Below are 16,791 nucleotides of genomic sequence, written 5' to 3'. Positions count from 1 at the left end.
ACTAAAATCAAGAGGTACAGATGGTAGTAAAAGTAGTAGTGGAATCTACGCATACATAGTATTTGGAGGTATTTGTGAAGTAGCACTAGTAGTTGTAGTAGTCATAAATTGTATGTGAACTGTACCAGATCTACAAGTAAAAGTAGTAACAGATCTAGTGATAATAAATGAAGTAGTTGTAGTAGTCGTAGTAGTATTAATAGTAGTAGTAAAATAAGAATGAATAAGCAGGTAATTGTTAATACTGAACACTGACGGTAAGTTCTTGTTGTTAAACCAGATCTATAAAAGTCGTGAGAGTGGACTACAAAGGTCTAAACCAGGACTAAACCAAATCTAGGTGCAGGTACGACTGAAACTGAAATACACTGGTGGTTTGTACATTGTGGCTTTCATGTTCGATTTTTTGGAAGATGCAAAACCCACAGAATGCAGCCATCCAGGTCAGAACGGAATCGAAACTAAACTAACTATAGTCACAGAAAGCGTCTGGGGAAAACGACTGTGCAAGGACATCATAGACATGGTTAATGATGCAGGAACTTCCCCTTTATGTTGTCTGGAAAAACTGTACTTTCTAACTTCCAAGAAATACTAATAAAAAAACCTTAAAGGGCCCATATTACACTATTTCCTCATCGATGTTATAATGTTGTTTCCTCATCACAGACAGAGCAGAAGTTGTGTTTTTCTTCATTCTCACAAACCTTCTAAAAACTTTGACAGGGAGGAGGGTAGTTTTCAAGTTAACAGCACCTTTTACATTTAGTTCAGTAGAGATTGGCAATTCCAGAGTTCATGAAATCATCTAAATGATTCCAGTGAAGGTGTATGGAGTTTATAAACACAGTGGAGCACTTCCTTACTACATGACACAGAGCAGAAGCTAAAATATGCAGCGTTTGTGTTTGTGTTAAACTCCAGGTACCTCATTTTTAGACGATTTAGACTTTTTTCATGGTTTGGGTGTTTCCTGCGACTTATACTCTGACTTATATATGAAAATTTTCACACTGCAGCCGCAAGAGGCTCTAGTTTTGTGTGTCAGTATCTGCTGCTCCTGTTCCTCCTGCACCACTGTCACTTCACTCTACTGCACATGTCTCCTGCAGAAAGAGCCTCTGTCCTGCTGCAAGTCGTGAAATATTCAGCCGAAAATGGTAATCGAGCAGCAGAAAGAAAGTTTGGAGTGAGCGAGAAACTTGTGAGGGACTGGGAGAAAGCAAGGATGGAGAACACAGCTTTATGGGAAACGGGAGGATGCAACATGAAACTTTCCTGGAAGTCATTCGATGGATGGACAAAGCCTGGACTTCAGTGACACTGAAACCATCCTGTCGGGATTCAGAAAGGCCGGAATAATTCTAACTGGAACTGATGCTGAGTCTGACGACAGCTACACAGAAAAGGAAGCGGCGCTCTGTTTACCTCCGGAGGTCGTGGAGTTGCTCAGAAGTGACACCGAGGATGAAGAATTGAATTGATTTAGTGATTTGGAGTGAGATGGAGAGTGTGTGAAGAATCCCTCAGTCGTCCAGGTAGAATCCGTGGCAAGGAGAAAATTCAGTTTGTTGACTGGACAAAAGTTACTTTGGACGTTTCGCAGCTTTAGCTTGGATGAGCTGCGAAACGTCTTCAACCAAACTAACTTTTATCCAATCAACAAACTGAATTTTCTCCTTGCCAGTGAGATGTAGAGTTTGGTAAACTTGTTCTGTTGTTTATCTTAGTTATCTGAAGAACTGTTCATATGTGACGTTAACAGTCTGTTGTTCTCTCTTCTATTGTGTTTACTATAACTTGCCTTTCTAGATGAAATGTCAGTTCCTGGTCTCTGATTTTATAAAATACATTTCTCCCAAAAAGTGCGACTTATATGCTTTTTTCTTCTTCATTATGCATTTTTTGGCTGGTGCGGCTTATACTCCAGAGCGACTTATAGTCCGAAAAATACTGTATGTTTGTGATGAGGAAACAACATTATAACATAGGTCAGAAAACAGTGTGACATGGGCCCTTTAACAACAACGAGTCTAAGTTTTCACATAAAAGTCTTTCCATATCCTACAAAAATACAATAGTTATTTAAAAGAGGGAATATCTTACAAGCATTTTTTATCAGTCCTCAAATGTAATGCCTATGGGCTGAGATAGATATTCTCACCTATTGTATTCTCCGCTTTGTTAGACTGACACACTTACACCTTTTCAGTCTAGCCCATTTTATTCAGCCGAGGCTCTGAGACAAGGCTATACATTGCTTTTTAATGCCTGTCTAAAGAAATTATGCGCCGCCGTTACCCACAATGCCGCGCTCAGGGTATGCACTTAGCCCTTTGAAATTGCTATAGTCTAGTGTATGAAATCATAAAACGGCTCGGGTTTTGTTGCCTGCCTGCCAAGACAAAACGGTTTTCCTGTACTTCACAGTAACGCGTTCTGATGGGCGTGATTGACAGGTGGATTAACCAATCGGAGAACTGCGTGGCTTGTTAATGTTAAAAAGAAGAGAATGACTACACAGGACTGAAAAACATTGCATTTTTGAGGTGAGTAAAGATGATTCCGACTGGTATGACTAAAGCAGGACTAACCTTGGTCCTAGAAAATATCCCCGACACTAGATCTGTTTCAATAATAACACCATTTAAGTGAAAAATACAAATCTTGAACACCATTGCTCTGTGAAAATGCCCTTCCAGTACTGAACCATGAAGGTTAAAGGTCTTTTATTGCACAAAATTGACTCTTGTGCGCACTGAGCCATGTTATCGGTAAGAATGTATGCTTGTCTTTTTCAATTATACCTAAACGAAGACAAAAATAGACCAAAAAAAAATGAAATAAACTCCCACAACTCATCTGTCTCTCTCAATAACGAACACCTGTAGTTAAATAAATGTAAACCAAAGCGGTAACATCTCCATGGTGACAAACATGTTGCTTCACCTGACCTCACCTCAACTCACTATAATGACGTGTTCAATGGACATATTTGACATTCAAACCAGAGTCTTTCTTCCTTCCTAAATAAACTTAACCTGAGAACACCGTGCGTACCATTAAGCTCTATTTGAATGTACGATGAACAACATGAGTGGACATATGAAGCTGAAAAGAAACGCAGAAAAGACAATGCCATGCTGAGGAACAAAGAGGTAAAGTGACAGTTGCAAAGTTGCACAGTGCAGCTTTAAGGCTTCAGTATTCGGGTTGCCTAAAGCATTGTTTCCCAAAGAATGGGTCGTGATCCTCAAGTGGGTCTCAAGAGATGTTTTTTGGGTCGCCTTGTCACGATCTGCATGTAGGTTTAGGTCTAGTGAGTCAGCAAATCCTCAGTCGGGCCAGTGTTTCTATGCTTATTCCTTTCACTGTTACATATACGTGTGAATTGGGATTTTCTGTGCTCACAAAAATGAAGACGAAGCACAAAAACAGACTGAATGCTGCGCCTGATCTGCTGCTGCGCTCTCCTCCTGCACCCCGGACTGGAACGCGCTACAAAAACAGACACAGGCCCACCTATCGCAGTAGAAATGGTGAAATGTTAAGCCATGTTTTGTATAATTTCTAATGTTTTTGTAATTATTTTATGGACCATTTCGTTCCAATATTGCTGGTTCAATTGAAAGTTGAAAAGAAAAAGAAATGTCCAAACAGGCGACTTATGGATGGTTTAAAACTTGAGTAATAGTTTAGTTTAGTTGAGTTGAAAAGTTAGTTTAGTTGAAAACATTACATTTAAAGAAATACTCCAGTCTCTCTTCATCAGACACAGCAAACCAACAGTAAGAAACATTAGACAACAACTGACAGAGCAGGTCATGATACAAAAGGACAGTAGAAGAGAAAATGCATTTCATTTTCAGTGTCCTTTGAGTCGCACAGAGTACATGTCCGCTCCTCCTCTGGGACTGAGTGGAAGCGTCCAGTCTCCAAGGCCAGAGGCAGAGTCCCACACCTCAGCTGGGCACATACTGACCTCTGACCTCTGCTCAGATTAAGGGTGACATACAGCTTAGGTCCAAAACAGTCTTTAATTAAAATATATGATGTTAATTTTGGTTTACATAAAATTACATTGTGCCACTTCTGTTTATACTTATCAAAGTAAATGTTCCTAGTGATAATACTGATTGTTCAGAGAGACAAATCGCTCAGTCAACAATAAAATATCCTCATTAATGTTCAACAATGGTCAAATCCACCTTTATTTTGTGACTTTTAAAATATGGATCCCCAGAAAAAAAAGTTTGAGAAACACGGGTCTAAAGTATTGAGATTCAGATACTAATCAACACTTGAAACTAGATATTTAATTTGAGCAGGTATTAAGATTAAAAACTCCCATGACAGAAATTAAAGGTGCATTGCGTAACTTTACAGGTACAGGGGCCACCACTTGCTTGTAGAGAAATGTGGCCAACCCAAGTTACAGGTCAGATCTGTGAAAAGCCGACCTCAGTAACAGTATAAAAGGGTGTTTGTACTGTATTTTAAGACCCAAAAAGATGCTAGATAGATGCTTAATGCTACACTGTGTAACATTCCAGGCAAAGCAGCAACATCTCCATGGAGACAACCTTTCCTGAATAACTTTAGGATGATCTTGAGCTGTATCAGAACAAGTTTAAGAGCACATAGACTAGTATACGCCCGTGGACCACTATGACCACATGGTATCGGTATCGGTGTTGGTATCGAGTCTATTCCTTAGTATAGAAATGGAGTTTGACATTTCAGTATCGCGAAAACTCTAGTTCATCCACTTTGAAATGCAACCAAGGCTCCACTTTAAACAGTGACTCCGAGTATTTACATATCAAGCCTATTAAGCGAAGAAGAAGAGGAGGAAGAGGAAGAAAGCAAAAACCCCGGGACGCTAAAAGGAGGAGGAGAGAGGAGGCTCGTTATCGCTCGGGCCCCAAAATGTCCCTTAATTAAAAGCAGGAGGTAATGGAGAGAGAGAGAGGTTGATTAGAGGCCAGTGGTACACGCTGTGAGCTGTAATACATGCTGGGACTGGGACTTTTGTAGGTTTTTTTCCAGCTAATTTTCTATATTTGACCTATTTTTGTTGCATGTGTGCGATTAATACTTTAGAGATGATGGCGTTAACATTCCCTGGGGGTGTGATTCTAACTGTAAGCACTGCTCTGTCTGAGGGTTTATTATTAGACATGAATCTGAGCTTTATTTTAGCACAATCTGACCATAAATCCTACAACAGGTGAGATGATTTGTGCTGTTAAACAAGTCTCAACATCATAGTTTTTCAGTAAGTCACTCTCACCTTTTTGCTGAAAATCAAACACCTGAACAAGACCATAAACGTTTGTATTGATATCACTACAGAACAGCTTTGTATGCATAAAAGTTCAAACATTATGAGACTTTCTAGGTCAAAATCAGCCTGTAAATCCTCTTATCACATCCAATTAAAGGCACAACCAGGATATCTGCTTAAATAATACCTGGCCTTCAGTTCTGATTTGTTTTGTGTGCTTTAAATTACTTTGCTGACTGTCCTTGATCCTCTTTTGTGTCAGTCACTTGTGTTGTACTAGTACGTGTCTGACTTTGTTTTGTTGAGACGCTTGGTTAGTTAATTTCTGTTTTGTGCCTTTTTTAATTTGTCACGCGATTCTGTTTGTGGTTTTATGTGGTTTTACTTTGGGGCACTTGTGTTTTAGTTTTGTGTGTGTCCCTCAGTTTAACCACTTGTTTTTGTGTAAGCCTGTGTTTGTGGCACAAAACTTGTATGTTAATTTGGGCATGATTAATCGATTAATCGATAATTGATTAAGAATTTCATTGATTACGTTAATTTTAATCGACAAACCGAATGTAGGTTGCTGTGCGTAGCGTGACCAAACAGGGTCTGTACATGTGTTTGCATCAGAAGGAGCGAGACACAAACAGTGGGTCAGTCTGCAACGTACCGAAGCACAAATGCGCGTTTAACGATGATTTGTACAAGAAATTCCATGCTTTCCGTTGCGTTCGGGACAAGTGTGAGTCCATTGCACAGTGAACAAAGCAGGAACATATGTTTCGGTGTCCAGTGGGAAAAAGTTTTACCAGGTGAGAGTCGCGCAATGTGTGACGAGTCCCCACCTCCCTCCCCCGTACGGTGTCCTGTTTTGACAAACGCAAATTGTCACATTAACCTGTATTCACCTGAATCATGTCTTTTAATCTGACAGAAATTGACCGCATCAGCGACACAAAGCTGTAGTTTTATCTTTGCTGAGTTTATGCAAATTAGCGATGCGGTTTTAAGTTTGTTTCTGTGAGAGTTGAACAAATCTGCATTAAACACATTATAATGTCAAATGATTGATGTGGCTTTAGAGTGTTACGGTTTATATGCGTAAAGTTGAATATTTATGCAGATTAGTGCAGATAGTAATAATAATTATGATAATTTTAAATATAAAAACATTAATGATTAATCGATAATCGATCGTTACTTCTTCAGACGATCGATTAAGAAATTTCATCGAATGCCCATCCCTAATGTTAATCCTATTTTTGTTCCTTAATTTAGGTTATATTCTGTATATATTTTAGTCTGTTTTGTTAATTTACCTTTTACATCCCTGTTGATTAAACATGATTTAATTTATTCCATTATCCATCTTGGTTCTTTTGTTACTTCCCTGAACCCAATGAGCTGGGTCCTAACACTGATCCAGCTAATTTTCCAGTATCAACGCTGATATTCGATACCAGAATCAATATCTGTGCATCCCTCATCTCCAAAGAGACAAGCAGGTCACAGGTCAAATCAGTGGAACACCTATAGTTTAATGAATGCAAAATAGATCGGCTTAATGCCATATTGTGGTAAATTCCAGGTCAAAAAGTGAAAAAATTCATAGCACACTCAAACGGCCGCTGTCCAAAAGCTTTTTTATTTTTAAATAAGGTTTCGGCAAAAAATCGTCAGATATTTTCCTTGCTTTGGACCACAGCCTACTGAAAGAAAAATATCTGACGAAGGCTTTTTTTTTGCCAAAACATTATTTAAAATTTTTTAAAAGCTTTTGGACATCGACCATTTAAGTGCACTATGCATTTTTTCACCTTTATTTTGCTGTTCCTTGCACTTGAACCTCTACAAGAACTTTGGTGTGCGTTTTCTGTTTCATTATATTCCACGTAAAGACTGCATTCAAATAGGAAGTGAGCCTGGACGCGCTTCAGGCTCCAGTGACTCTAGCTCCAATTCACTTTATAAAGAGAAATTGTGTATCTGCTGCTGTGAGCCTCGTCATTTTAGTTTTAATTTTAAATCTTCGTATTAACGATCTACACGATTCTGGTGTTTTTAATTTGCTATTTTGTCCAGTTCCTAATATAGAACTCCAAATTTGCTCCATAACTTCCAACCTCGATGAGCTTCATTTGACTGGAGCTGAACATTATGGGCATCACTTCCTCATACAGTCTATGTTAAAAGCCACAACATCTCCATGGAGGCCAGGACGTGACAGACCACACACTAGAAAAGTTACGCAGTGCACCTTGAAACTCTTCTCCCAAACTGACTCTTCTATGATATTTCCTGGCGCATTCTCCTTGCACAGATAAGGAGGGCTTTGGTTGACCGACCATGCAAAACTACCCCATTTCCAAAGCACGGCGCGGCACAAAACTCTTTGAAGAACACTGCTAAAAGTTTCAAAGAGAAACTTAATCGGACTGTGCTTGAGCAGCTCAGATTCAGCTTATGGCCCTCTCTCTCCTCACTTTTAATATATTCAAATGTATGCCCACACTGCAGCGGAAAGGCACAGGGATTACAGGATCCAGACAAAAACAACTCCGACTTTGGACAGATCTGCACATTGTTAGCTAACCCCGGATACTCGGATTATTTTGGAAGACTTCATGGATTTAAAGATGAGACAATATCTGTATTCCTCAGCACAATCTACGAAATGTAGGACAAAGATGACAATTGCAAAACTTGGAAGACGTTAAAAATTTGGCTAAAGATATCAGCTCTGTCTCCATGGAGTGTCTTACTTTTGCTTCCTTTGTTCCATTAAACGTAATAACTAATACTCAGTGAGCGGGGTTGCCTCTCCACAGACCTGACCCGTAACCAGGCAAAGCAAAAACATCATCATGTCCCCTCCACAGCAGCGCAGTTACAAAGTGTACCGTAATATTTTAAATGATTGAGACTAAAATGTGTTTATCCATTCTGAATTTTGGACTTCTGGTCATGGTGCAATGCATACTGGGAAGGATCCTCCGAAAAAGTGAGCATCAAACCGCCATGTTTGATTTCCCAGTGGGATGCGTCTATTGTCAAAGTCGATCTTTTCAAGTCTTTTGAACCATCGCTTTTGTTTCTGGTTCTGATATTGTCATATTTTAGTTATGGGATTCAGACATGGTAATTGTGTGGTTGTTGGACGTCCTAACAGCAGAAAATGGGCTTCGGAAGTTGCAAAAGGGAATCAGATCTGTGTGACTGCAAACCTCTATTCAAACTTCCCAATGGAATAGAAAAACAGTGTAAGACAAAGGCGATGGGCAGTATTGATACACAGGAAGGACGAAAAAGGTAAACTTTGACTGCCTAAGAAATCATCCCAAGTTTGCAGTGAACATTTTTTTATGTGGAGCGCCAACAAAGCAAAATCCCGTTTGTTAATCGAGAGGTGCAGAAGACAAACAGGCCGAGCTCGCACTTTCTTGTTCGACTGACTTTACAGCAACATCACGTCTTGGTCTCTTTGCAGTAGAAGGTTTTTCTTGGCGAACAGTTGGTGCCTTTCGCTTTGGTGTTGACTTTTTAAATTCGTAACCAAGGTGGAGCGAGGGATCGGGATTTTGCTTTGTTGGCGCTCCACATACAACTCAATGATTGGTCAATGATTTCTTAGGCAGCCAAAGGTTAAGTTTTTCGTCCTTCCTGTGTATCAACCCTGCCCATCGCCTTCACCTTTCACCATTTTTCAATTCCGTTGGGAAGAGAAACAGTTTGAACGGAGGTTTGCAGTCACACAGGTTCCCTTTTGCATTTATGGAGTTCGCAAACTTTCGAAGCCCGTTTCCCGCTGTTAGGACGTCCAACAACCACATAATTAAGATGCCTGAATCCCATAACTAAAATATGACAATATCAGAACCAGAAACAAAAGCGATATGGTTCAAAAGACTTGAAAAGGTCAGTTTTGACACTAGACGCATCCCACTGGGAAATCAAACATGGCGATTTGATGCTCATTTTTTCGATGGATCCTTCCCAGTAGCAACATAATATTATGCCTGCAAAGGATTATGGGCAATGTAGTCACCTCATCTATTTGTACCCTCTCCACTGCAACAAAACAATGTATGTAAAAATCAATATATTCCAAATAATACTAAGGATGTTATGAGTATTGGTACTTCCCTCATATAATACAAGTGTCCTTTGCTGAAGTTGTAATTTTATTTGTGTACTTTTTAACATGTTGTCAGTGACATCCACCCACACTGTTCACTGCCTTTCTTATCTTTAATTATTTATTCATGTTAGCACGACTCAGTAAAAGCCACATAGAGATAAAATTGTACAGGAAGTAGTGACATAGATAACAGTGGGGTTACCGGACGTCTATTTAGTCACTTGCTGTTATAAAAATAAAGATATATTCTATTTACTTCCCCTGTTTGTGGTCATATTGGATGATTTCTGATTAGAAAATAAAAGCACATGAGCTAAATGTGTCCCTCCGTGGCCTCCGTACCTTCCAGAAGTTGTCGACTTTTCCGTAGACGAGCGACTGGTTCTGTCTCTTGATGTCGTCGATGTGCTTGATGTCGCTGGCGTTCAGATGCTGCTCCACCACGAAGCCCAGGAAGCTGTTGTCTGGAGTGTGAGCTGCGGCGAGACAGACACACAAAAAGAAGAGATTAGAGTAAAAATAGATAATAGGCTGAATCATAGTTGTCATAATTTCAGATGGAGGGCAGAGGTGTATGTGACTCTATGGAAGGTTTGTCATTTTTAGATTAAAACCAAACTGAAATTATGTTTTAAGAGAAACCAGGTCTGTGATCACTAATGTTATGCTTTTATGTAAATGTCAAAGTTGTAATGTCATGATTGTGTCTTATACTATGTTTATACTGAAACAAATCACCGTATCAGAAATGATTTGCGTCAAGACACGTCGTTTCTGTGTCCGAAAGCTTTCCCTATCCACATAGCTTCGTTCATATTTGTTTACGTTTTACAGAAATGAAACTTAAAACCGCATGGCTAATTTGCTTAAACTGAGCACTCAAAAAACAGCTCTCTCCTTGTGTCCTGATGCGGTTCAGCTTCTGTCGGACTAAAGGACACGACTCACTGGACTATGAGTGTTTTTTCTGTGACAGAGGGGTGTTCTGCTGATGGTGAGTCTGTTCTGTGTTTCTATCGCGTTGGAGATGGTTCATATTAAACTTTTCAGAGATTATACGTCTGCAGGTCACGTACATATGAATGGACATATATTCTAGCCTCTTTGCGTTTTGGCGGTGAACTACTTTGCCATATCGTTCCGTCTCTGGAGCCGTTTTCAGTCGGATTAGTGTCGACGAACACTGCATCCACAACGAAAACGACTCGATTCCGTACTAGTGTGGATGGGGCCTTATTGTGCTGTTTCTACCATGTTTGTCCTGTGAATTGTCATTATCTCTCTGACCTGCTGGGGGCTACAGATGTAAAGCAGCCTCCGGGCTAATTCTGGCATATTTACAAGTATATGTTCATGAATATGCATTGCCCCTTTTAAATAAATAAACAGTTAAAATACTACGCAAAACTGACTCTTGTGCACTTTTAAGACAAGGTAGAATGCTCTTAAATCATCATAAACACAGCTGGAGTTGTGTTTTGTTTCATTCACACATGTTTGAGTAATCCTTTATTATTAGTCTGTCTACAGTTCCAAGGCTCAAAATGCTCTGCTCCACCTTGTGATGTCATGAAGTGTTTTATCTTTTATCTTTGGTACAGCTGCATTTTACATTTAGTTCAGCAGAAATTGGCAAATCCAGGGCTGAAATGATCCAAATGATTCTCATGAAGGTGTGTGGAGTTTAAAAACACTTCCTGTATCACCACATGACATCACAAGGTGGAACAGAGTGTTTTCCCATTGAGATAGAACCTAAATCTGCAGGGTTTGTGAGTTAAACATGTGTGAATGAAACAAAACACAACTCCAGGTCTGTTTGTGATGTGGAAACAACATTATAACAAAGTACTATGATGTCACATGCTGTTTCCATAGCGATAAATAAGTGTAACGCCATACTGTGGAACATTCCAGGCAGTATCTCGATGGAGAGAAGCATGTGATAGACCCTTGACGAGAAAAGTTCATCATCAATATAAAGACATCATTTTAAATTTAACATTATGCACCCAGTCTTAGCTCCAACATTTAGCACACATTTTTAGAGCTGCAGATTCAAAGCACAGTTTTTCACTCCTTTTTGTCCAGTGATGGTTGTTATGGAAACGTGAACATGAGCGGGTCAAGAACAGACACTGCGGTAAAAAAAAAAAGGAAAAGTTTTAACTCGCTGCCATCTGCTTTTCACAACAAATGGTCTGACGAGGACTCGGCGTGTGGTTTTCAAACAGGGCTCAGAATTAAACATGGAAACGAAATCAAAATCACTACTTCACTTTTCATTCACAAAGGCTGAACATTTTTTCGGCAACAGTGTCTTGTCTTCACGGGGTTTTACCCAGTTTAAAACCTTGCAACTCTTTAGTTTAGACTTCTGCGAACAAGATCATGTGCACGTGACTCTCAAAATGTTGCATATTTTCCATTCAAACATGCATTCTTGCGATGACCGTGCTCACCTCTACACAGATCTGACTTCGCCTGCTTGTCTCCATGGATACGAAGGAGTTAAATGCCAAATTGCAGAACATTTCGGCTAAAGTAATAACATCTACACTGAAATATCGTGTTATCGTATCGTCAACAGTCTCACAATAATATCGGAGATCGTCACAATATATCGAATCACTTAAGTCTCTTCGCTTAAATGGATAGTTATGGTGATTTTAATATCTTTTTTGTGATTTTAATATCTTTTCTGTGATTTGAATGTCTTTTTAGTGATTTGAATGTCTTTTTTGTGATTGTAATGTATTTCTTTCTGATTTGAATGTCTTTTTTTGTGATTTTAATGTTGTTGTTGTGACTTTAATGTCTTTTTTGTGATTGTAATGTATTTTTTCTGATTTTAATGTTGTTTTTGTGATTTTTAATGTCGTTTTTGTGATTTTAATGTAGTTTTTGTGATTTTAATATCTTTTTTTGTGATTTGAATGTCTTTTTTGTGATTTGAATGTCTTTTTTTCAGATTTTAATGTCTTTTTTGTGATTTTAATGTCATTTTTGTGATTGTAATATCATATCGAGGGATTTTGATATCGTTACATCCCAAAAAAAGAGATTGTTTTTAGCCAGATCTCCCAGACCTAGTGTTTCCCGCAGCATTTTATATTTAGGGCAGCCACCTCGACAACAATTGCCCCCCTTGCCTTGACTACGCCCTCCGGTCCGGTAACACAAAACTAACAGAAATTTGATATTAATACAAAAATCATTGCGTTTTAATTGCCAGAGCTCGTTGAAAAAGCAGAGAAACCGCTGCTCAGACCTATGTGGTTTCAGTCATTACCCATTGGGGGATTCTGTGGTCGGAGCCTATTAAACCAAACCACTATCTCTGCTACTAATAATTATCATCATTTGTCTGGCATGGAGGTCAAACTGACAGAGAGAGAGAGAGAGAGACGGGGGCTGTTTACAAACCAAACAATGAGCAAGAAACTGAATGAATGAAGAAATTTGTAACGGAGAAGACGCCGGTTTAAGCCTGAGGTTATGAGCAGACAATGTAAACGAAACTCGTAGAAATACAATAGGCCAGTGGGTGTAGGGTTAAACTATAGTCGAGAAATATTGAATTGCAGTTTTCAGACTTGTTTTTCTGAAAAGTACTGTGATTATTTATGTTTATTGTGTTGATATATTGTATTTATATTTTAAAAAGGGCCCATATTACGCAATTTTCTTATCTGTGAAGCAGCGTGTTTTTTTTTGTTTTTTTTTGTCATTTACACGTTTAACGCACAAACCCTGCATATTTAGGCTGAGTTCTTCTCTCAAACTCTTAAACTCCATACATTGTTGATACACTAGAACATGAGTCACCAAACGTTTTTCCTCTGGGGGCCACGTTAATCGCCCCTGACTGCGATGGGGGCCGTAAAACAGAATTGTATGACCGTGACGACGCAGATTATATTCTTTGCAAACTGCCACACTTTCTTTACATTATCAGGCAAACTGCACGGTCCTTACACTGAACAAAAAAAATAATCGGTCGTCCACTGTTCAGTGAAAACTCTCTGAAGCACTCTCTGTCACGTTTTTGGACTTTAACACTTGCCATTTTTCTGTCCTTAACTGCACTACAGAACTTTGCGTCGACTCTCGAGCTTGTCAGACGAAAATTCAGCGGCTAATGTAAATACATCACATAATTATTTAAATATAAATATAAATACTTTTAAAAAATCAACAAAATACAAGATGCAGACATGTTATTATTTGCCAAAACGTAGCCAGTAAGTAAAATAGGCCATGACAACTTTTAAAAATTGCGTCATAGGGCCTGTTCAAGTGGTGTGGGGGGGGGGCAGAGTGAACTGTCTATTGTATTTTGATTCCTGACCTAGTTGCTGGAGGGAAATGGAAATGAAATTGAGCGGAGGCACTACGTGGCACCAGCCTGGCTTGCCAATCTCTACTGAACTAAAGGTAAAAAGAGATGTTAACTTGAAAACAGCTGCTTCATGACATCACAAGGTGGAACTAGAGCATTTTGAGCTTAAGAAATAGACAGACTAATCATCATTTGTGACTCAAACATGTGTAAATGAAACAAAACACAACTCCAGGTCTGTTTTTGACGAGGTAACAGCATTATAACATGACTTAAAGCTCACAAGAGTTGATTATGTGTAATATAGGACCTTTAAAAGTCGGCCAAAACAAACCATCGGCTGCAAAAACTTACACATTTCTTAATGTCATATCAGTACTATTACAAAGCAGTAGCCCTATTATTTTAACATGAAGTCGTGAAGCTATCTTAATACTTCCAGTCATAACAACATGAGCGGTGGAAATACTCGAGGCCACATGTGTAAGCTTTTACCATTAACGCTCTTATATAAGAAGGATGACGTGGTGTGATGGCGATTCTCACATGGCTTTTGTTTATTTTTACTACAGGAGGCTGGACAGTGGATTCCCCCATTTGTAAATTCGCCTCATCTCAAAACTCAAGCCACATGTGTTTTGTTTTTGACGGTTGAGCAATGGTAAAAGAATTAAGATAGAAAAACAGAAAAATAGGCCTGGGAGGTAGATCTATTTTCTGATCTGTGTTATAATGTTGTTTCCTCATCACAAACAGACTTTGGGTTGTGTTTTGTTTCACTCACACATGTTTAACACATAAATCCTGCATATTTAGGCTGAGTTCTTCTTTCAAACTGAAAAAAAATCCACCTTGCAGGAAGTACTTTTAGACTTTTTTAGTGTTTTTAGACTCCATACACCTTCACTAGAATCATTTGGATAATTTCAGCCTCTGGAATTGCCAATTTTTACTCAACTAAAGGTAAAACTAACTAACACAAGGAGGAATAGAGCATTTTGAGCTTTGGAGATTTAGAAAGTAATAAATAAATAATAAAGCAGGATTATTCAAACATGTGTGAATGAAACAAAACACAACTCCTGGTCTGTTTTTGACGCGGTAACACATTATAACACGTCTTAAAGTTCACAAGAGTCAATAACGCGTAAAATAGGAGCTTTAGGTTATGAAAATGACAAGTATTTAGTACATAGTGACTGAACTTAAGTATATACTGCACTACAGACCTGCTTCAAATTCCTCTCTCTCACTGTTGAAGCAAGAAAAGACATGCCTTAAGCTTTAACTTACTAGAAATGGGTCGGTCAAATGCTTTTCTCCATGGAGATGTTATTGTTTTGCTTTGAATGTTTCACAGTATGGCATTTAACCTTTATAACATCTTCGATGACCGAGTTACAGGTCAGATCTGTGGAGAAGTGACCCTGCTCACACTCAGAATTGTCAGTTTTTCAAGTTTTTTGAGCTATAAAACCACCTGTAATTGAATAAATGTTACGTAAAGCTGTTTCATGTCATACTGTGGAACATTCTAGGCAAAGCAGTGACATATTCATGGAAAAAAACTGGTTACACAGTGCAACTTTTAACCTGATGTGGGAGTGAATGTGGGAGTTTAAAACAAATGTTTACTGAAATAAAACCAGTAGCACGTGTTCATGAAGCGCTAATTAAGTTAAGGGAGACATGTTATTTTAAAGAGGGAGTATTACGCAAAATTGACAGTTTGACAGTTTTTTGTGTCAATTTTGCATGTTTGAGTAATTTTGTGATCTCTCCTGCTATCCCACTATTCGAAAATGTATATGGTTAGAGTCAAAAACGAAACTAAAACGATCAATTTAATCAATACAGCATTTTCAAAACAATTAAAGGTGGCAGGGCGATCGAAATATGTTATGTTTTAGAAATTAATACCCCATAAAAGTGTCCTTAAAGGTGCACTGAGCAAAGTCCAGGCGGAGTTCATATAAAAGTCCTATTAGATTTTTGTGATTTTTTGTGAATTAGTTATTTTTTATTTGTGGGTTTGGAGTACAAGCTGGTCCAAACTCTTCAGAATGATTGAGTTCACTAAAAATAAGTGGGTAAGAGATTTCAATTATTGTTTTTTTTTATGCCCGCTGAAAGTTTTATCAGAAGGTGGACGAACTGAAATGAATTAAAGTGCATTGTGAGATGTTATTGCTTTGTCTGAAATGTTTCACAGTATGGCATTAAACTTTTCTATCTGCTTGAAGACCAAAGCAGACCAAATTACAGGTCAGATCTGTGGTGAGATGACCTCATTCACAGTCAAAATACCAGTTTTCTAGGTATTTTTGAGCTATAAAACCACCTGTAATTGAATAAATGTAAAGTAGAGTTCTTTAAAGTCATACTCTAGAACTTTCTAGGCAGAGCAATGACATCTCTATAGACGATTAGTTGATGAATCGTTGACAAAAACATGTCATTTGAACATTTCTTTCTTTTATTTCTATAATTCTGTCTGCCCATTTCTGTGCCTTTCCTGTGCAAATCCCACGTTTTGTGCAAATACTGACCCAACTGTGTAGGCTACAGTATGTTAGTCGTTAGCACATATTTACTTATTTACTCGTAAGGACAAGTAAATAAGTAAATATGTGTTAACGATCGCGCTCTCTCTCTATCCTTCGCTGAACTGTCCACTCCTAATGTCTCTTGTCCCTCAGCTCCTGTATTTACAAAGAATCAGCAAACAGTTCAGTAGGACAAAGTCTCCAGTCGTGTCTGCGGGGTTTGTAAGGTCACTGGAATTTCAATTGATACATATGGGTATAAAGTTAAACGACATTGCACATGAATAGATGGATTTTGAGGCTTTTCTGAAGCTTTAAAAGTGCATATATTTTGCCATTTTCTGATCTATGTTATAATGTTTCTTCATCACAAACAACAAAATCTGGAGCTGTGTTTTGTTTCATTCACACGTTTAACACACAAACCCCGGTTCTTCTCACAAACAGAAAACACTCACACACCTTCACTAGAATCATTCGGATCATTTCAGCC

The 16,791-nt window shown here is 38.6% G+C and overlaps 1 protein-coding gene across 2 annotated transcripts in view; it reads right to left on the bottom strand.

The window, feature by feature from the left end:
• Window positions 1–16,791, bottom strand: part of mgat5 (alpha-1,6-mannosylglycoprotein 6-beta-N-acetylglucosaminyltransferase) — a 177,644-nt gene that overhangs the window by 49,254 nt on the left and 111,599 nt on the right. For both annotated transcript variants that reach the window (XM_020917156.2, XM_055165367.1), the window contains exon 11: window positions 9,753–9,886. In XM_020917156.2, the coding sequence (XP_020772815.1) occupies window positions 9,753–9,886 (134 nt within the window). The remainder of the gene's footprint in view (window positions 1–9,752; window positions 9,887–16,791) is intronic.

The sequence above is a fragment of the Boleophthalmus pectinirostris genome, unplaced genomic scaffold (assembly GCF_026225935.1).
Source record: "Boleophthalmus pectinirostris isolate CB_2022bp ecotype Guang Dong unplaced genomic scaffold, ASM2622593v1 HiC_scaffold_11, whole genome shotgun sequence".
NCBI classification, from domain to species: Eukaryota; Metazoa; Chordata; class Actinopteri; order Gobiiformes; family Gobiidae; genus Boleophthalmus; species Boleophthalmus pectinirostris.
This window is presented reverse-complemented; position numbering and strand designations above follow the sequence as displayed.